The following is a 21,857-nucleotide window of genomic DNA, read 5'->3' on the forward strand; positions in this document are numbered from 1 at the left end:
AGCTGGGTTTTGTGCTTAGATGTGTCTTGAGTCTAAGATCATAGGGCCACCAAGCCACCTTGCCCCTTCTGTTCCACTGTTCTTGTCCACTTTCTGGCTGTCTTCTGCTATACTCAGTTCTCCAGAGAATCACTCAGTGCTGATGGGCAAGGGCATGGCCAGATGCAGTGCTCCACTCTGCAAACTTTTTTTTAAAAAAATGTTTATTTGAGAGAGAGAGAGCAGAGGAGGGGCAGAGAAAGAGGGAGGGAAAGAATCCCAAGCAGCCTCTGTGCTGACTTGGGGCTCAATCCCACAAACCGTGAGATCATGACCTGAGCCGAAATCAAGAGTACGATGCTTAACCGATTGAGCCAGCCAGGTGCCCCCAACCCCCAACTCTGCAAACTTTTATGCCTCGCCTTGCTTTCCTAGCCACCTGCCCCTTCCCACAACTAACTCATTCCTCCTTGAGACATGTTGGCAGCAGTAGGCCATCAAGCTCAAGAGAAATTAAATTCTTTTTGTTTCCCCAACCCCGTGCCGGGACATTACACCTACTAGAAACCAGCCGTACTGTGAGGGAGAATAAAATCAGAATGACAGAACTTCCCTGGGACACAGCAGTGCCCGGCATACAAAGAGTGGGGACCAGCATGATGGAAGCGGGGGTGGCAGCAGACTCCTAACAGCCAAACCGCTCTCTGCTTCTGAAAGCTCCCTGTGGCCTTCACACCCTCTGTGGCCCTGACCAAATTGTTCCCCTCCCACTCTTCAGCCACGTGGCTGATGGGCTGATTAGCAGCCCCCACCCTTCTTTGTTCCTGTGTTTTGGAGCTGGGGGCTGGGGAGGCGGGTGGGAGGGGCAAGGAGTTTTTTGCTGGCTCCACCATCTTCTCCTCAGGAATGTTCTTTGAAAGGGCTCATTCTCAGTCTAGCCCCTGTGCTGGCAACCTTCTTCCTGCTTCATTCTCCTAATGATTGGTGCATTTTATCCAAAGCCCCTGCTCTGGTGTACTTTGAGGACATGTACTTTGTTGATTCACTGCCAGTGCCCAGCAGAGAAGGGGTTGACTCAAGGTTTGTTGAAAGGATGACAATACAAGTAAGTGGCCAGCATCATCCCAAGTTTGTCCTGCTGATCAGTCATTTTTCTGCAATTAGCCTTCATAAAAGGACCCAGGAGCAGGGAAAAGGAAGTTGAGTTTAAAACATTCTGGGGAAAGGAGCCAGAAAGGAAATAATAGTAAGTACCCTTTTTTAAGTGTCCCATAAAGTATTAGATATTTCGCAAAAATTATCTCATTCAATCCACTCTTCTGTAAACTTCAACATTGTTTGGTTGTTGTTATCTTCAGGTCACAGAAAAGGAAACTAAGGTTCAGAAACGTGAAATATTATTTCAGGCCACATTACTGGTTGGCAGCAAAGGTAGAAGTCTAACTTAAGACCATGTAACTCCAGGGTCATGGCTCTTAGACTTGAGCCTGCCAATAGGAAGTAAGTTCTGGAGGGCAGTAATCATGCTTTCTCATCTTTGTATCTTCTATAGTGCCCAACACAGTGCCTGGATGCTCAAGAAACATTAGATGAGTTGAATTTGAAAGTTGGGGATGTCTTCCATTCATTTGCTCATTCAACAAATATTTCTTCAGTGCCTGCTATGAGCCAGATATTCTTCTGGGCACTGGGGATACTGAAATGAACAAAAGTGCTCTAATGGGAGAAACAGACAATTAAAAAGTTATATAGCATGACAGATGGCGAGAAATACTAAGAAAGACAATAACATAGAATGGAAAGATAAGAAAGGAAAGAGGGCTTAAATTTTAAATACAGTAGGTGACATCCATTAAGAAGGTGACTTGAGCAAACGCTTGAAGGAGGTGAGGAAATAACGCGGATAATGAGGGAGAAACATTACAGGAAAAGGCAAAGGCAAATGCAAAAGTACTGAGGTTACAGCAACCTTGGCTTGTTTGACAGCATCAAAGAGGCTAATATGGCTGGAAACCAATGAGGAAGAGAATAGCAAGAGATGAGGTTAGATAGTAATGACCTTGATTTTAACTCTGAGTAGGGGGTAGAGGGACCATGAGGGATTGTAGAGCAGAGCAGTGAGATGATCTGACTTAAGTGCTAACATATTGCTCAGGATGTGTGCAAAGAATAGACTTTAAAGGTCAAGAGCAGAAGCAGGGAGCCTAGTTAGGTGACTATTACAATAATCTGGGCAAAATATGGTGGTGTCTCAGGTAAGTGGTGAGATGTGACTAGATTTTGGATATATTTTGAAGGTAGAAGTTAGGGTTTGCTGATAAACTGGATGTGGGATGTGAGAGGAAAAGTCAATGATGACTCCATAGTTTTAGACTGAAGAACTTGAAGAATGGAGTTATTTGCTGAAATGGGGAAGATTGCCGGCAAAATCAGCTTTACAGGGTAAGATCAACAGGCTCAGTTTAGCTCATGTTATTCTGAGATACCAATTTGATTGTTAAGTGGAAATGTCAAGTCAGAGGAGTAAAGGGAGAACCAGTGTCCTGAAATCCAAGTGAAGAAAGTGGAGGAGGATATGACCAACTGTGTCCAATGCTGTTAGGTAAAAAGACTATTGAGTTTTAGCCACATGGAGATCCTTCGCTATCTTCAGTAGTGGTTTTAGTGGAGAAGTGGGGGTTACACTCTGATTGAAGGGCTCTCAAAAAGTGGGAAGAAGAGAAATTGGAGGCAGTGACTATAGACAAATATCTCCAGTTGGAGAGAGAAATGGAGTCGGAAGAATATTTTTTATATTGGACAAATAACAGTATGTTTATATGTTGATGAGAAAAACCTAATGAATAGTGGAAAGTTGATGTGAACAAGATATATAAACAGAGAAAGCAATGCCTGTCAATAGACCAGAAAAGGATGGGAATTAGTGTACACTTGGAGGAGCTGAACTTAACTAGGAGCATGGAGAGTTCATCTGTAGTTTCAGGAAAAAAGATACAGACGTAGGTGAGGGTCTCATGGAAGATCTCTTCTGATTGTTTCTATTTTCTCAGTGAAGGAGAAAGCATGGTTGATAACTGACAATGAAGACAGGAAAGTGGAAAGATTTGAAGAGAGAGGAGAAAGTATGAGGTAGTCTTCTAGGACAATGAGAGGGTTATTAAACTTGGGAAACATATAATTCCAGGGAGCACCAATACCTCACTTAAGATTTAAGATAAAACATGTTGAGAAGCAAGTTCTTCAAGATGAGCTAAACTTCTAAGAGGGGAACAAATTATGGAAAGGCTGGAAAATAGAGCTAAAGGCTTGAAATGCAAACATTCTTACCTCATGTGGATCATATTGTTTGAGGCTCCCACCCTCATTAAACTCAGCCAAGACATCCTTTATCTTCTTGGAAGTATCTGGAGAGACATAATCCACATGTGAAATATTGGGAGCTGGGCCAAGTAAATTCTCTCTGTCTAACCTTGGTTATGATGGAGTAATCCCTCATTCCCAGGACTATTCGGAAAAATGTCACCCTTATCTGTCTTTCTGCCCTCTTTTTTTTCAGTATAGTCTCTCTCCTGCTGTATGAATTATCTTTCTAAAACACAAATGTGATCAGATCATGTTCCTGTTCAACATACTTCAGTGACTCTCAATTTTCCCAGGATTAAGCTTAACTCCCTTAGCTTGGTATACAAGTATGTAGGGATCTGTCTTAGTCTATTCTTTATCTCTTACTTTAACCTTCCACTCACCCCAATTTTCAAACACAAAACCACATTTCCAGAAATCCTTGAATACACTATGTACTCACTCATTCATTCTTGGAGTCTTTTCTCTATACTGTAAACTTCTTGGTACCCAGCTCAAATGTCAAATCCTCTGTAAAGTCTTCCTTTATCAGTTAGAATTGATTATTCCCTCTCCAGGCTCCCACATGACTTATACATAATTCTGTAATAGTACTTGTCATATACTGTTCTATTATTTATTGACTTGCCTTTCTTATACATCTCCTGCCTCAGTTCTGCCTTGAGAGCTGTATTTGGCTAGTGAGTCTTTCTACATCACACAGTGTATTACACACAACTAGTGTTCAGAAAACCAATATACTAGATGATTGCATAAAATCTGAGCAGAAATTTTAAAACATTTAAAATGTTGTTGATTATAGAGGGTGAGATGGGCATTAAGCCCAGTGATGCTCTGTCCTTGGTGCTGAAACAGAGACTCGGGATTCATGAAGCACGGTGATTTAGAAAATTCTGCTTTCCATAGGAAACAATAAACTCCCAAAGAAAATTTTGGCTTCTTCTTATTCTTTTGGGCTTTATTAGGAAATTGGGAGTCTAGAGAATGGAGTCAATAACTGTCATTATAAACACATTCTGAGTGTATCCTGTGTAGTTACCAGAAGTCAAGACATCAGAGAAACTAGGGTCTCTGTGCTCTCCTCGTCTTGCAGTATTGTGGATAATGAAGAGCTTCCCAAGCTCCATTACTGCCACAATTTGAACATATGAGCAAAGGCCAATGTCATTAAAAACTGACATAATGTTCCGCGGTGTTCAGACTCTATGTACAGAGGGCTACACTCTCATAGGCCTATGTAAAGTAGATATGCTCATGCGCTGGGCTGTTCTCCATGGCTCTGCTGACTTGGATTCAATCAAGCACAAGTTATAATCATTTCAGGACTGAGAAATACTGAAATGCCACAGGAAAATGTTGATGCTGCCTAAAAATGGACATTTCTTCCTGAAATTCAAAACAGATGTTGAAAAACTAATAGCTCAGTGAGATCCAGGCAGCAGATGTCATCAATTTGGGCTGTTTCCATTCAATTCAGAAAATGCTGTGGAGGGTGAGATGTTGCAAGGTACTGCTGATGAACTAGCTGGGGAGATGATCTGAATAACTGTGGTAATGATAGCTACTTCTTATTAGAAGCCTTTACTGCACATTCTCATATTCTCCCCTGCCAATCCATGCACATTGGGTTAAATTTTCTTCAGTTTACACATAAAGAAGCTGAAATTCAGAAAAATTAAGTGACTTGCCTAAGAGGGTTTTAATTCAGGTCTAGTTTGGTCCAAAGTCTATATTACTTTCCCTTAAGCACTATTTACTATTACTCCCCAAACACTTGCTAACACAAGGAAACGTGTAATTAATGATGTAGCAGTAATACGAAGCTCTAGGAAGCAGAGAGAAGAGAAGTAGAATGAGCAGGAAAAAAGCAAAATTAGGATAACAGTAAGTTTGGGTGGGGACCAGGGATGTCCCATACAGAAGGCAGCATCTAATCTGTGGTTTAAAGAATGAGTGAGGTTTTGAAAGGCAGACATGAAATGAAAAGGATATTTTAAGAAGGGACAGAGTGAACAAAGATGCAGAGATGGGCATCACAAGACATGCAGGAAAAGTCAGAACCAGAGAGTAGTTTGGGGCCAGATTTGTGGGAGTCTTGAGTGCCAAGCTGAAGACATTGATTTGAAATTGTTGAAGATTTTCTGAATAGTGGAGTAACATAACCAAGTCTCTGTTTTCCTAAAGGCCACTCTGGCAACAGAATGGAAGAGAGCTTAGAGTTAAGCCAGAGCTCAGTTAACATTACCCATAAATTATATTCAAACATCCTATGGGCAGCTCAATTATTTAGAAAATACTACATTTTAGAATCTATTTTAATGGTAGATTTTCAGGTCAGCTAGAGTGGCCAAATCTGGGTTGCACTTCAAAGTGCAAATTGGGAAGCGTGGGTACCTCTGGTGTGGCTTATGCAAGAGTAGTATAGAGCCAGCATTTTGATTGAGAATCAGGGGGATGATTTCACTTGAATGTATACTCTTGCTATTATTGTCACATTTTGGAGATTCCACAGTTCACCCTAACAGAAATCCTTTGGTTCTAAAGTGCTATGGATCTATTTAGCAAACCCTGATTTATATTTAAATGAATGATATACACACACATATATGTATATATACATGTATTTTCATCATATGTTCACATTCAAATAGACAGGTTTTGAAAAGAAAAACAGAGAAAGCATTTATTTTAAAATCTCTGATTAATAGCCTAAAATTAAATAGAAAAAAACAATCCAAGAGATTACTGGTTCTTAGATTTCCATGACAAGTGTTCTTTACCACACATTTACTTCAATTTTTCCATGGGCTTTAATGAGCTCATAGTGTCAACACCTGTCCTGTTTTAAAAAGGGACACAATCTAATTCTCAAAGTTGAGACCCATTACTTTCTCCTGGGATGTCCTTTGATATTTTATTAGTCTTATTCTCTACAGGTTTCTGGGTTGGGTTTCTATTTGCCTGAGGACCAAAAGGCTACTGCTCCATTCTGTTTCATCTTAAGACAGCTAAGAACAATGACAGACCTCTTCAGAGCATTCCTTGATCTTACTTTAGGCACCATCTGTGGGTCCAACTGCACAGCCTCAGGAGAGAGTTCCCTGTCAAAGCCTGTATGGTGACACTACCACCTGACTCAGAGGAGATCCAGTTCTGTTCCTAGTGTCTTTAATAGGGCCATGTCCACAATTCTTTGCAAGAACTCCTATTTTGTTGAGTGCTGACTGCATGTTAGGCACTGCTGTAGTCATCTTATGTGTTTTATTTAAATCTCCACAACTATCCTCGAACGTAGTAATGGTCCTTATTTTAGAGAAGAAAAAACTGAGTCTTAAAAAATTTAAAAGATTCTTTGAAGGGCACACAGCTAGTGAGTGAGTGACTCTGATATTTAGCATATCTGATAATGTGACACAGCTATTAGATTCACTGGCTACATGAACACTGGTAAATCAGAAGATAAGGCCCTCCATGACAATGATTATCAAACCTGGCTACATGTCAGAATCACCTGAGGAGCCCTATATACATTGAAACACAGGCCTCACCTCAAACCAATTAAGTCAGTATCTCTTTGGAAACTGAGGAATCAATACATTTTAAAGCTTCCTGGGGGTTCAAATGTACAGTCAAGGTTAAGAACTACTGTTCCATGAACGTAATTCTATTGTTAGAAATGAAGATTACCTTAAGAAGCAGCTAAACTCATTGGATAATTATTGCAAAAGGAAAAAAGTTTGTAACTCTGCTAAATCTGAAATCACCACACTTGGCAGACATTCTCCATTGTTCAAGTGGACAATGCTAAAGAACTTTACCCAACAGGTCAAGTTCTTCAGCTTCATGGCAAGGTAGGGATACCTTTTGCATTAACCCACACTGGCAGAACCATCAGCATGCAGTTTTACCCCAAGTCAGGGGTTAAGAAAGCTCTTTTCTGTGATCAAGGTCGTTAGTAGTAACAACTACCCTAAAAAGTTTCAATCCAAAATTGTCTCTTCATGCTTTATGTGCCAGAAGTTCTGGGACCATAACCAAACACTTGTTCCTAGTGTTTGAGCACATTCGAAGTCTTTTTAAGGAGAAAATTTGGCCCAACTCACAGGCACCTTCACTGCCACATTTGTGTGGGAGAGGGATGCCCTCCAACAGAACAAGCAGACAAATTAGGAGCTTTAGTGTTTACAGCAGGACGTCAGCTGTGCTGCCTGAACCAGAACCCAAAGTTTATGGACCATCTTCTCTTTAAGAACACTGAGTATTTGAAAACTAGTCAGGCTATTAAACTTTGAAATAACTATGAATCAACATTTTCAACTGTGAATCTGAAAACCCACAGATGAGAGTGAAATTCTGAGGTGCATAATAACTTTCCATTCCTCCAAGTTCCCTAAGAGCATCTCAGACTGAACATGCATAGGAACTGCCTGGGGATCTGATTCAGTAGGTCTGAGTCAGGGCCCAAAATTATACATTTCAAATAATACTCTAAGTGACACCAATTATGCAGATGCATGGGCCTCACTTTTGAAGAGCAGGCCTTAAGCAACATTCTTGTATATTTGTGGCTAACTGGTCAGGCTTGCCTGTCACAACATAGACAAAAACATGATGCTGAACCTAGAGGAATATATTCCATAGATTCAGAAGACCTACATGACTCAACCCAGGGAAGGAAAGACACAGAGAGGGGAAAAGGGAAAGTTGGCAAATGAAAAGGAAAAAAAAAACCCCAACAACCTAAATTTTCCTTCTTTCGAAGAAGGCAGGGATGTATGAGTAAGTTTTCTAAGTATTTCAAGGCGTCAAGAATACAGTGAGATGAACAAAAGCAAGAGCGGAGTTTCCCAAGTGTTCTGGAAAGACGGAGGATGATGTCAGAACAGATATGTCAGATCCAGGAGCATTGTATCAAAAGGCCCCCATTTTTAGCCAAGAGGAACCAGGCCCCAAAATAGAATGTGAGAAGCATGCGTAAGAAGCCCAGCTTCCTAAACATTGACAATCTCTCAGCTATACTTCTTCTCCTGTGCACTGTTTCTGCCCAGCATATAGCCCACTGCCTGGCATAAAATCAATGTTCAATACAGATTCATTGAATAAAGGAGGACTAGGAAAGGGATTAGGGTTATTGTGCTTGTCCCATACATCCCATATTTCTAGGGGAATATGGAGAAAAGCTAGACCAGTGGTTGTCAGCCCTTGCTGCATGATGGAATCACCTGGGGAGCTTTAAACACTACTGATGCCCAGATCCTGGGATGGGGTATGGGTGGACAGGGCACTGGAAGAGTTCAAAGTCTCCCAAGTATTTCCATTGTGCAACCCAGGCTGAGGACCCCTGAGGCCCACCAAGCCAACTACTGAGGGGAACCAGTGGAAGTGATAACTCTGCTACAGTGCTACATACAGAATAAGAGAAACAGACTTTACATTGAAGCAGAGGGAATTTGGGCTGATATAAGAAAACCAGCTTTAGGATACGGAGATTTTCTGACATCATAAATGATCTGAATGACTGGTATGGCTTAATTGTATAAGTAAAGTTGGTATTGCTAGCAAAACTTACCATTTTTTCTCTAAGTAATTTGGCCTCATAAGTCATAGCCCAAATGAAGGTGGAGGAATGGATCAGACAGCCTGTACCTTCTTAACTATAGGTACTAGAAGTGTGGTCCCTGGACCAGCAGCATCAGCATCACCTGAAAACTTGTCAGAAACCCAGCATGTCTGAACTATCCTAGACCTGCTGAGTCAGAATTGGCATTTTAAGAAGATCCCCAGGAGATTCAGGTGCATATTTGAATCTGAGAGCCATTGTTCCACAGAAGTCTCTCCCTATCCATAATTCTGTGACTGCTTGTGGGTAGAATCTCAGTCATCATGAGGAAAAGAAGGCCAGTTATGCTGCAGGAGATGTGGGTAAGAAATAGCTGTGGTTTTCCTTCCAAGATGGAAGCAATAAGACATGACCCTCTACGGGCCCAGGACTCCATGAACATTTGATTAACTTTCACTCCTGCAGCCCATATAAATAGTAAGGTTTCAATGAAGCTTACTTAGAGCCTTACATTGTTCTATAAACCAGCCCTAAACATCTTCTCTGACTCCCACATTAACACTGACAGATTTGAATTTTGAGCTATAATTTACCTACATCTTAAAGTCAGAAACTTTGAGTTGATCTGATTCTAATAAAATATATTTCTGAAGAGCACAATTTACTGATTCATTCTCTTTAAATGTACTTATTTTTTCTTTAAATGTACTTTAAAATTACATATCTTGGGCAAGTCACTGAGCTCTTCTGGACTCAGTGTGCTCATTCATAAAATGGGTAGGAGTTGCATTTGAGAATGGCTTAAAATTTCTCCCAGGTATAAAAAGTCTACAACATCTAACAACCACGGGCTGATGTCTAAAGTTTTTGGTATGATTTCTTGAAGAATTAAAAGTTAAAATTGATAGTTTAATTTTTTTTCCTTTTTTCCCTTTCTGAAAAAGCTGACAGCTTCTGTCCTTGACAAATCATGGAAAAATAATTGCCTCTCCCCAAGTATCAGATTAAAAGGACAATAAGCCCATTATTATCTCTAGCTGAAGTTGTTAGGGGTCAGTAGGAGGCCTCCACACATGCTCATGCCCTCTGAGGTTGAGAAGAAACCTGTTTCAACAGAGACTAAGTATTAGAGGGGCTAATGATGGTCATTTAGTCAAGTGGACATCCAGGGAAAGGAAACCCAATTGCTTTCAAGTCAATTCTATTCCATTTTGGGCAGGTTTGACCATTAGCCATCAATAAATTCCTTGCTGTAAGTCTTTCTTTGATAAATTTCTTCCCATTAGTCCTAGGGCTACTTTTGGAAGCCATTCAAAACTAAACACCTCCTCCCCACAACAGCATTTTTTATTTATTTTATTTCTTCCCTTCTCCTGCAAATAGGCATAGTACCTTCAGGCATTTCTTCATAACCCTGCTGGGAGGCCCCTCACCATGCTGGCGCCACTTCTCAAATAAGTTCCGGTTCGTCCATATATCCATTGTAAACTGTGATGCCCAGGCATAAATTCAGCTCTCAAAGAGGTCTGATCAGGGTAGGATAGAATGTGGATATCAGTTTGCCTTACTAGAAACTGTGAGTATATTAGCACATTTTAAATTCACAACCAGTGGTTTGGTTAAATAAAATAATGGGTCAAAAGAAATCTCTGCAACCCCTGAAAACCATGCTTCTGAAAAGTACTGAACAATACGGGAACACCCCATGGCATACTGTGTGCTGGCTAGTGTCCAACGATCTCCCTGCTCCCGTGTGAACCACTCTCCCATGAGGCATGCAGTCCATTTCCCGGCCCTATTGCATCTGGGACAGGCCTGGGACTGCTCTGACCAATGGAATGTGGAGACAGCTCTGTTCTAGGACCTCGGAGTCCAGGTATTAAGACGACCTTGGAGTGCTTTTATGCTCTTGGAGTCCTGGGCCACATGTAAGAAGTCCAGGCCAGCCTGCTCGAAAAAGAGGCCACATGGAGAGGCCCTGGGAGAGGACAAAGCACTTGGAGGAAGAAATCGCATGGGGGAACACTGAGGTCACAGTATGGGAGTGAATAAGCCATGCTGGATCATGTGAGGCATCCCACCTGAAGCCCCAAACATCAGGGAGCAGGGACCAGTTATCCCAGCTGTGCCCTGTCCAGATTCCTGAGCCACAGAATGGGAAAAATAAACTGGCTGCTTCAATCCACCAAGTTTTGAAGTTGTTTTGATATAGCAGTAGATAACAGCACTGGATAGATCATTGTTAGGGTGAAGAGAACAGCATATGAAATAGGCTACCATGTCTGTTTTACACACACACACACACACACACACACACACACACACACACACACACACACACACGAGTAGTGGTTATCATTGGGAGACAGAATCATGGGTAGCTTTAAATTGCATCGTTTTGTTTTTCATTTTTTTTTCCAACGTTTATTTATTTTTGGGACAGAGAGAGACAGAGCATGAACGGGGGAGGGGCAGAGAGAGAGGGAGACACAGAATCGGAAACAGGCTCCAGGCTCTGAGCCATCAGCCCAGAGCCTGACGCGGGGCTCGAACTCACGGACCGCGAGATCATGACCGGGCTGAAGTCGGACGCTTAACCGACTGCGCCACCCAGGTGCCCCATTGTTTTTCATTTTTATGCTTGTTCTTATTTCATAACAAAAATAGTCTTATCACATTGTTTTTTTACAAGCACTTTACACTATTGACTCACATTACTCTTACTATAGATATGTTTCAACTATGTATGTGTGTGCCTGTGTACATATAAAATAAATATATACATATTCAAGGGCAGTTGTAACCTGGCTTCACCCCCAGAAGAAGGCCACCAGGGAAGGTACAGGGTTTACGTTGTATAAACAGAATATACCAGGAGCCTCTTCTCCTGAAATCCTTGGCCTCTCGTACCTGGTAACCCTACTGGGGAAAGTTCTGAATTCTCAGGCTATGCACTTCAGATATTCCACCACTGCAAAGCTCCTGTTTATGTAGTTATGGAAGAGCAGTTGCTATGGCGATGTGATCTGACTGAACACCAGCATGTATCTAAAATTGGTAGAAGTGCCTTTTTCAGGGTTTCCTCTGAGGATTAATCATTTTCCAAGAACTGTGGCTTTTTTCCCCTCTCCTGTTAGAACAACAGTGCCAGAGCACCTTGTCCGGTCCTGGCACAGGAACAAAAGGAGGAAGGGTCAAAGAAGGACAAAGCGATGGTTGGGAAAAAAAGACCCAAACCACCACAAAGGAACCCTTTCCTACTAAACACTCTGGTTTCTTTTTACCCCCTGCCTCCCCTATTGCTTTGCCACATGTGGACTCCTCTGTCCCTCAACTCCCTCCACCCACTACTCTTTTCATCTAGTCATCTTTCCAGTTCTTCTGCCTTCTTCTGACTCCTTTCCCTTCTCTGACCCCTGGTTGTAGGCAGACCCATGGCCCTGTTTCCCACCTTCTCACCTCTCTCCTCATGTTCTTGCTCTCTGAAGTGCCTTCACTCCTGTTGCTGCCTCCACACCATGACTCCAAGTCAGAGCCATAGCCCAGCCCTCCTTCCCACTCGCTTCCCACTACCTCCCCTCCCAGGCCCACGGGACACTGCACTTGGAAAGCAGTGTCGTCCATGATGGGGTCTTATTGACCATTCCAGTTCTTGCCCCAAATCCTCTCTCACCACCACCACCACCACCATGTGCTCTAGGTTCCCACTGTGGGAACTTGCTTGCAGTTCTCTGAAGCTCCCATGATGACTCTCTCTCCTCCCTCTTTCCCAAGCCACTACCCCTGCCTGCAATGCCCTCCCCTTCCTCTCTCCTGCTAGTGTTTCTGGTGTTGGGAAACAGCACCTGCATCGGGAAGCCTCCCACCAGGCTAGGCTAGGTCTACTCCTCTGTGCTCCCCCCTGCTTAGCACCTGTCATACTGATTATCATTGTTTCAGGCCTACCTATCTTTCCCTCCTAGGCTGGGAGCTCTTTGAGGGCCGGGATTGTGTCTCACTCATTTGCTGGTTCCCTGCAGCCTAGCATGTATGAATACAAAAGTGGATGCGTCATCACCATCCCCAAATCACACTCCCCAACTGTCCCCACTAGCCTTGAATATGAATTCTGGTATTTTCCACAGATTCACAGTCTTCAGGGGTATCTTTTCTGGCTTCCTTTCATTCTGTAAATTTTGGTGATACCTTCTACCACAGTTTTCTACAGATCAGCATTTGTTCGTTGCCACATTCACTATCCGAGCCCCACTCCTCAGCTCAGACAAGATTTCCTCCAGAGGACCCTCTCCTATCTCCCTGATCTGGCAGATTCTATATTCAGGCTACCCCTCACACAGGCACCAGATTCATGCTCTAAATGTTGCCACCTTGGATCAAAACCCACACTCTGACCCAAGGCCTCCTGCTATCCCCATCCTTCCTATGGCCTCCTCCCCACCTTCCTCTCCTTCTTTCCATGTGGTCCAGAAGTTCTCCTTACCACCCACACACACTTTCTCTCTTTGTGCCTCTCCCCTTCTGTTTCCATTGTTTCTACATCCTCCCTCACCATCTACTACTCACATTTTATTTTTTTAATGTTTATTTATTTTTGAGACAGAGAGAGACGGAGCATGAACAGGGGAGGGCCAGAGAGAGAGGGAGACACAGAATCCGAGGCAGGCTCCAGGCTCTGAGCTGTCAGCACAGAGCCTGATGTGGGGCTTGAACTCACGGATGGTGAGATCATGACCTGAGCCGAAGTCGGATGCACAACCGACTGAGCCACCCAGGTGCCCCAACTACTCACATTTTAAAACTTCTGTCCTCCACAGAGTCCACCCAGCTAAATCCTCTGTGTGGGTTAAATTGTATCCCCCCCCCCCAGATTCATATGTTGAAGTCTTGACCCCCAGCACCTCAAAATGTGACCTTATCTGAAAATAACTACAGATGTAGTTAGTTAAAATGAAGTCATACTGGAATGGGGCAGGTCCAATCCAAGATGACTATGTCCATAAAAAAAGGAAATTTGGATATGGAGACACACACACAGGGAGAACATCATGGAAAGACAGAGAGAAGACAGCTTTCTGCAAGCCAAGGAAAGAAGCCTAGAACACATTCTTCCCTCATAGCCCTCGGGAGGAATCAACCCTGCTGATATCTTGATTTTGCACTTGCAGCCTCCAGAACCATTAGGCACTTTCTATTGTCCTAAGCCACCCAGATTGTGGTACTCTGTCACAGTAGCCCAGCAAACTAATACGCTCCCCATACCAATTTCCCCTAGCTTTAAATTCCCTTTTCATTTATACACTCAGTTCAGCCAGCTCTGCACCAGAGGTATTTGCCTGCTGCCCTAAACCTGCTCTCTGTTTGTGTTATGAGCACATTTCTGATTCTCTAACAAGACTCTGATTCCTCAAAAGCAAGCCTTTTCTTTGCGCTTCTTTTTCATTCCTGACAGGGCTGGTACTTTGCTGACCTACAGAACATGATGAATTAAATGGAATGTACTCTGGAAGGTGATTCCCTGCTCCTTGTCAATACATTACAGAGTTTCTCTAAATCCACCAAGGTCAGACAAGAGGCCAGCAGGGCCTCCAGGGAGCCAGGTGGGAGACTGACCAGCAGGCCTACGGGGCCCCTGTTGGCCGTGGGGAACACATAGAGTCATGGGTGTTAGGCGTAGGAGGAACAACAGGAAGAGATCGTCTAGTCCAACCCTCTGATTTTAACAAAGAAGATACAGGCTCTGGGGGTTAAGGAAGGTCACATCAGAGAGAGCAAGAGACAGAGCTGGCACTTGAGCCCAACTTGTAGACTCCCAGACCAGTGCTGTGGGCCAGGGCTGCTTGCCCTGTGGGGGGGGGGGGGGGGGCAGGCTGCCAAAGGACATACAAGGGCTACCCGGGAAAACCCTGTAGGGCAGGTCAACCTGCCATTGGCCTAGTGATTTACAAAAGCAGCCAATACAATTAATAAATGTGAAGGGAGAGGTGACTGGAACAAAGGGGCAGGGCAGGTAGCACAGCCGAGAGTTCTGCAAAGCAAAGGGTCCTGTACAAAGCTGGTGCCACTGCATAATCACCACGGCAGCCATGTGTGTACAGAGCACAGTGGTCAGTTGATGCTCCAGCCTCGGCAAATCCCTGTCATGTCAGGATTAGGAGTGGCCTTTGGAGGGCACAGCCCACACGTGAGCATGAGTCTCACTACCAATGTATCTTGATGCATTCCAATTGTTCCTGGGTGTAACTAATGAGAAACCAAGAACCCCAGTTAGTTGCAAGGCTAGGCTTATGCAGAACAAAGTCAGGAAAGAGACACACGTTGGAATTCTGCATCTTACTGGAAAAAGGCATTGGGTCCAAACACAAGAGCACGTTAGGGCCAGTGATCAAGTAACACTGCAACCATACAGCCTGCGGCCTTTCAAAAATTATGCTACAACCAGGTTTTAATCACTTGAGAAAATACAGTATCATGTTAAGCAGAAAATGTAGGGTAAAAAAAAAAAGTTACTGTACACTCAGGAACTCAACCACGTAAAGCAATATGCACAGGAGGGGATTGTTCCAAAATGTTCATAGAGTTTGGCTGTGATTTTTAACCTACTCTTTATTTTTTCCCCTGTATATTCCAAATTTCTATGGCGAGTGTGTATCATTTATATAGAGTGTAAAGATAATTGTTTTTATGTTTAAAGACACCGATCCTGTGTTTATAAGGAAATATAATCTGTCAGGCCCACTCTCATTCTCTGTGGCTTTGCAATGATTACACCACTCTGCCCTCCAGAAATGGTCTCCCCAACCAAGAGGAAATCCTGCCCCAGGTGGGTCCATCCATTTACTCACATTCTGAGTATTTCTGGAGTTGGTCAAATTCTTCTGGAGTAAGGGAGACCCACCGTTCTTCACTCATCTTTAACCTGGGTGTGAGTGCTTGAGGCCAGGGATGGAGTTTTGTTCACCAGGGTGAAGCTGAGGCCCAGCCCAGGGCCTGGTTCACTGCAGGTACACGGTGGACAGGCCCTTCAGGAACCACGGAGGATGCACGTGCCTATGGCAGTAGTGGGCACGTTGGAGCAGATGAGAGAAGGCCTGTGCTACTCTTCCAACAGCATGCTTCTATCCGTAGTCAAGGTCTTCAGAAATCCTTGCTCCTCCTGGGCAGAAGTAGAAAAGACATCGTGAATGGGAGGGAATACGTAAGTTGCCCTTTCTTATAAAAGAAATCCCCAGTTGTTCTCTGGGGAAAGACCTATGAGAGGCAGTGGTTCCCACGGTGGGGTGGGGGTGGATGTCTCCTCAGGGAAGTCTGAAGAGGGCTTACAGACCAGACCAGCATAACTCCAGTTGGGTGGTCTGTGTGGACAGGTGGCCATACCCTCAACTCAGGAAATTTTAAATGTCTCCCAAGAGAGGCAATAGTAGGACCCCCTGAGGGCATCCTCAAGGCATGAAAACGCCTCAGGCTGTCAGATGCCTCATGAGCAAGTAGGGACAGTACATACGTGCATGATTTGAAAGGTAACTAGTCTCTCCACCATTACTGTGGACATTCAAATATCCCCACGGCTGGCTAACATTCTAGTAACTAAAGTGGTTTTCTTTCCTCTCAGAACCATACAAAAGTGAATAGAGAGAAGACCTGCCACTAGCCCCTGTGCAGGGGAGCCTGAAGGAGGGAAAAGGGATGGGTTCAGACAGACACTTAGCATGTTTTCCTTTGGGCCCCTCCTAGCACGGTTGCTCTGGCAGTCATAACACCAGCCTCTAAGTCAGTTCAGCAGGTTGTGAAATTAATGCGATGGGCGAAGGCCAGCATTTAAAAACACAAAATAGAATAGGATACAGTAGAATGGCATGAAATGGAGCTGAAAACAGGAGTGTCTCCTTTCAGTTATACGTACACGTATATTGAGGTTTAAAAAATGTTGGAAAGCCACCAACCTAATAGGAGGAGAAATACAGATTGATGCTACCAAAGAAGAAGCTCAGTTTTTTTTTTTTAAATTTTTTTTTTCCAACGTTTATTTATTTTTGGGACAGAGAGAGACAAAGCATGAACGGGCGAGGGGCAGAGAGAGAGGGAGACACAGAATCGGAAACAGGCTCCAGGCTCTGAGCCATCAGCCCAGAGCCCGACGCGGGGCTCGAACTCACATACTGCAAGATCGTGACCTGGCTGAAGTCGGACGCTCAACCGACTGCGCCACCCAGGCGCCCCAAGAAGCTCAGTTTTAATAAAACTGGATCCATGGTGAAGGACTGGACATTGAGGCAAGTCTGGAAGCCTGGAGCCTCTAAGGGATGGTGGAGGGTCTGGATGAGACGACCCAGTGAGGAGGTGGGTTTGTGCACCTCTCTGGAGAAACCTATAGACTGGGTTGGTGTGGACTGGAGAGCTAGCCAGGAACTAAGGGAAGACACCGGAAGGAGATTGTGGCTCTGGAAGGATGACCTTCCACCAATCAGAGCTCTCCGCCAGTAGGTCGGCAGGCATGGCAAGGAAGTAAGATGCCTGCATCCCCAGGAGCATCCAAGTTCTAGCTTCTCTCCTTAAAACATCCAATTCTCTCCTTAATTAATCCACTGCTCAACTAGATTCTGCTCCTTGGCACCTGCTCTTGCTAGGGTCCCTAGTAACACAACTGTTAAATCCACCAGTCATTTTTCAGGCCTTCCTTGCTTCATCCGCTTCTCTTTGCAGCCTTCGCCATGGCAGGAAACAGCCCTCTGGAAACAATCTTATCTTTCTGAGTCTTCCTCCTCAGTCTCCTTCCACTTCTCTTGCCGTTGTTAAATACTGGCATTTCCAAAATCCCAACCTCAGCCCTCTCCTTGTTCTGTACCCCTTCCAGGAGGTACCCATTGCCGTGGCTTCAGTGACCACAGGCATGCTGCTCCAGCCCTACACTCTCCCCGCAATCCAGATCTGAATATCCAACTGTCCACTGTGACTCCCTCATGTGTCCCAAACCACCCCAAATCAGCACCTTCCCATGCCCCCAGCTTGCCCTTCCTCTATATTCTGGTCATGCCCTGAGAGGAGCCAGAACACAGGCCAGAAACCTGGGGCTCAGCCTAAGCTTCTTCCCCATCCTCTCCTGCCAAACCCAGGTGCCGCGCTCAAGTGTGACCGTCCATTGTGTGTCCCCTCCCCTCTGTCAGGCCAGCTTCATTAACTCAGACCCTCATTTTCTCTTGCCCAGTCTCTACCAACAGCCTCCTGATGGACGCCGTGGTTTGGGTTTTACTCTCCTGCCCTTGGTACGCGCTAAATTGTCAACCAGATCACATCTCTCCCAGTAATAGAATTCTTCAGTGGCTTTCTATTGCCTATAGAATAAAACATGATCTTCTTTTTATGATACACAAAGCTTTTTATGATCTGCCCTCTGATTATCAGTTCAGTCCAAACATGAGGGGTGACCCTTAGAAACATTTTCCATAACACCAGGGAGTTCAGTGTTACAACTGGTGTTACTACTGCTGCAGTCGTCATTTAGTGGACGCTTCCTCCACACTATATGCTTTACATGTATTTGCCCATTTAGCCCTCCTAACAACCATGTAAATTAAGCATTGCCTTCCCTATTTTTAGAGGGGGAAAAATGAGACCAGGTGTTCAGTAATAAATATGGTGAGAAGAAAGAAGGAACCCCCAAGGCTTTTAAGAATGCCTCTCTGGCCGTACCATTCTGCACACTTCTAGAAGCACAGAGTTAGCTCTAAGAGGATCAAGAGACATGCTGCCCAATAGAACACTGTGGAACTCCAAGTCAGAAGGCAGGGCTTTGAATCTTGCTCCTCCTCCTATCAGCTATTTGACATTAGACAAATTTTGTGTTTCTTGACCCCTCGTTCCTTCACCTCAAAAATGGGGGTACTAATAAAAATCTCACTGAGCTAGTGTTAGGACTGAGTTGATATATGCAAAAACCAAACAAACAGAACATCCCAAAACCTCACCTAACACAATGCCTAACACACAGTGAACTCTCAATATTTGGTTAGCATTATCCTGTTGCAAATACAACACTTAGTAATATGATTTAAACAATCAGCTGATAGTAGTTGGGTACAAAGTCTTTGTGTTGTGCCATAGATTTCTGAGCTTGGCTTCTGATCTTCTCCTGCTTGAAGCTGTTGTAATTTTGTAACAACTCATCAAACTTTTACCCACTAGTTTGAGGATCCACTGATGATTCCTGCCTGAATTAATTATTATTATGATAGAAAACTTCTAATTCTATCATTCCTTCTATATTTATTAGTTTGGATTCTACTATAAAGAAGAGCTTTCTCTTCTCTATTTCTTCATACCAGTTTACTTATATATATTTATACTACAAACAATATAAATATATATAATATAAATATGTAAATATTTATATAAATAACTTTGAATGTATGTTATATCTACATATAATACAAACTTGTTTATATTAATGGATTCTTATTTTATTCAGAGGGTTATAATCCATTACAATCTTTATTTGTTTTGATTCAAATTGTCCCAGATTTGGCCAGTAGAGACTCATTCAAGTTGATTCCCTGTTCTTTAGACATAGTCCCATCATTCTTTGAGCACATCTTTATTTTCTGTTACTACAAAATGTTTCAGTCTCACCCTGTACTAACTGAGTTCTCGTCCTGAAATCAGTCTCCAAAGTACGTACTTCTCCAAAGTACGGATTCCTTTCAAAGGAGAATGGAATTTGAAGCCAAATTTTGGGCACTAAGTGTGCTCATTGCTACTGGGGTGTCTTTGCTTTTAGGCTTTATCAGGGCCAGGGCCAAGAAATATATGCAGGTATATATATATATATCTCATCTCAGGCCGGCCGGCTGGCTGGCAGGCCATCCATGTTAAAAAACCCAAGTTGATCCTCAGACCTCCAACTATAGTCCAATTTTACATTATCAACTGTAGCCTCCCTCTCATTCTGTATTTTTGAGCTCCCTTCTCCAACAAACTTTGTTTCCATTATCTACAATATATTTATTTGCTCACTCTAAAAATATACAGAAAATGGTTTCAGAATGTTAGCTACAACACTGTGAAAAACAAAAAAGAATTCAAGATTTCTTGACAGTTCTTTTCAGCCAACAAAGCACATCCTCAAAATACTATTTTCAAAAGTTACTTAGATTAGTTCTTACACACTCCTATTCATTTTTGTTTGTATTTCACTCTAAGGTTTTTTCGTCCATTCCCAATTGATTCTTTGTTTCCAAAGTCAGAATTATATAAAAGGTATCTTCAGAGAAGCCTTGCTTCCCCCATTTCTTTTACTGTATCCATCCCTCTCCTTTCCATCTTACTCCCACTCAACCCTTACAGTTTCTAGTTCATCCTTCCTGTTTATTTTTGCACCGGTGAGCAGATACGTGGATATTTTTTATTGCCCCTTCTTTAGTACACAAAAGGTAGCATATTAACAATTGTCTTTTGTACACTTTTTTTTTTTCACTTAACAATATATCCCATGAATCATCCCATATCTGGTCATAGAGATTTTCCTCATTTATAACCAAATTTGATCCCAACACTTCACTTGCCTGAAAACCTTTGGTGGCTTCTCTTGAGCCCTTTTGGGTAGGCTTTTCAGCCAGCTCCATAAAAACCTTTATCTGTGGTACAGCTCACCTCCTCATCACTCGAATTCTCTCCTGCCCCACATGCTCCATGTTCCTTCCAGCAAAATCATCCCGTGTCCTCCTAGCACCTAGCAAAGTACCCGGCACGTGGCAGCATCTCATAAACATTAGTTAATGGACTGACAAACACACCATGCCTTTAATCTACCTGGAATGACCCTCTTTCCTTCCCATAACAAACTACTACCCATACCCGGTTCTAGATTAAAAGCTCCCTTCTCTTCTATAGCTTTTTCTGACTCTTTGAGCAAACTCCGCTGTTCTTCCAGCTGCGTTCCCTTAGAACACGCAGGTCCTCTAACTTCTCTGTTGTGGTGGCTGGTGGGCCCGTGCAGGAGACAGACACTCAAACAGATAATTAACACACATGATGGGAAGTGTAGTGGTACGGACCTGTACAAGGAACCGGGGGGCCATCTGGTAGTAGGCATGCCAGGTGGGGGTGGAAGAGACTCCTGAAGGAGCTGAGGAGGAGCAACGAGACAAAGGTGTATTTTGCAACAATTCCACAAATACTCATTATCACTGTTGTTCCACCGTAGCTCAGCGCTTGGCTTCGTGGTGGAAGAAGCTATACCATTTACCTCCACCAGGAGAAGTCAGGGGCCTGGCACGTGGCCTGACTCCCCAGACGGTCACTGCTGGCCACCACATTCGCTCAGGACGGCCCCTCTGGCTTTCCGCCTTTGGCAGAGATGGCAGCTCCCTCACGTGAGGTTTGCTCCAGCTGACATCGCTCAGCATTTCCCTTTCAGCAGCCCACTCAACACGCCCCTCTCAGAGGCTCTTTACAGTATGCACAGTCTTCTTATTACCACCCTGAATATCCTTCCTGACAGGAAAAGAAAAGGTACTAGGGTTTTCTAAATAATGCTCAGATTGGGTGTTGTCAGCCTTGGATGGGAGAAGAGTGTGTTTTATGTCCCTGTGGCTATGCCACTCTGAGCGCTTGCTTCGGCTCCCCGGGCCTCAGTTACCTTGACTGTAAAATGAGGGGGTGGGGATAACACACCTTCTAGCTCTGCAATTTCATATCCCGGATCAAATTCTATTTGTTCTGTACAGATGTCAGCATGGAAATCACAAGTCAGAAGGAAGACAGCACATTCAATGGGTGTTGACTTGCACCCCAGGTCTCTCTATTCATCAGAATGAATCAGCCATAGCCAATTACCCAGAACAAACACCTCTTCATTCTCCTCCCTGCTCTCATAAAAGCATTAATTCATGAATATGGCATCAGATTGGGGGAGCTTATTTATGTGCACACGATGAGTTATAACAAAACCATAATGAGTACT

The 21,857-nt window shown here is 43.6% G+C and overlaps 1 protein-coding gene across 11 annotated transcripts in view; it reads right to left on the bottom strand.

The window, feature by feature from the left end:
* The window catches only part of DGKG (diacylglycerol kinase gamma), a 216,274-nt gene that overhangs the window by 156,283 nt on the left and 38,134 nt on the right, over nt 1–21,857 (bottom strand). For 9 of the 11 annotated variants that reach the window (XR_015240176.1, XR_015240173.1, XR_015240172.1 and 6 more), the window contains exons 2-3: nt 15,745–16,055; nt 3,307–3,383 (exon numbers count right to left, since the gene is read on the bottom strand). Coding sequence is in view for 1 of the 11 variants with exons in the window: in XM_025913893.2 (XP_025769678.1) it covers nt 3,307–3,383; nt 15,745–15,811 (144 nt within the window). In the remaining 10 variants the exon portion in view is untranslated. Of the gene's footprint in view, nt 1–3,306; nt 3,384–10,294; nt 10,489–15,744; nt 16,056–21,857 lie in introns of those variants that run through there. The other 2 variants (XR_015240174.1, XR_015240177.1) reach the window with 2 other exon arrangements.

Source organism: Puma concolor, chromosome C2, assembly GCF_028749965.1.
Source record: "Puma concolor isolate L17-30 chromosome C2, mPumCon1.1.hap2, whole genome shotgun sequence".
Lineage (NCBI taxonomy): Eukaryota > Metazoa > Chordata > Mammalia > Carnivora > Felidae > Puma > Puma concolor.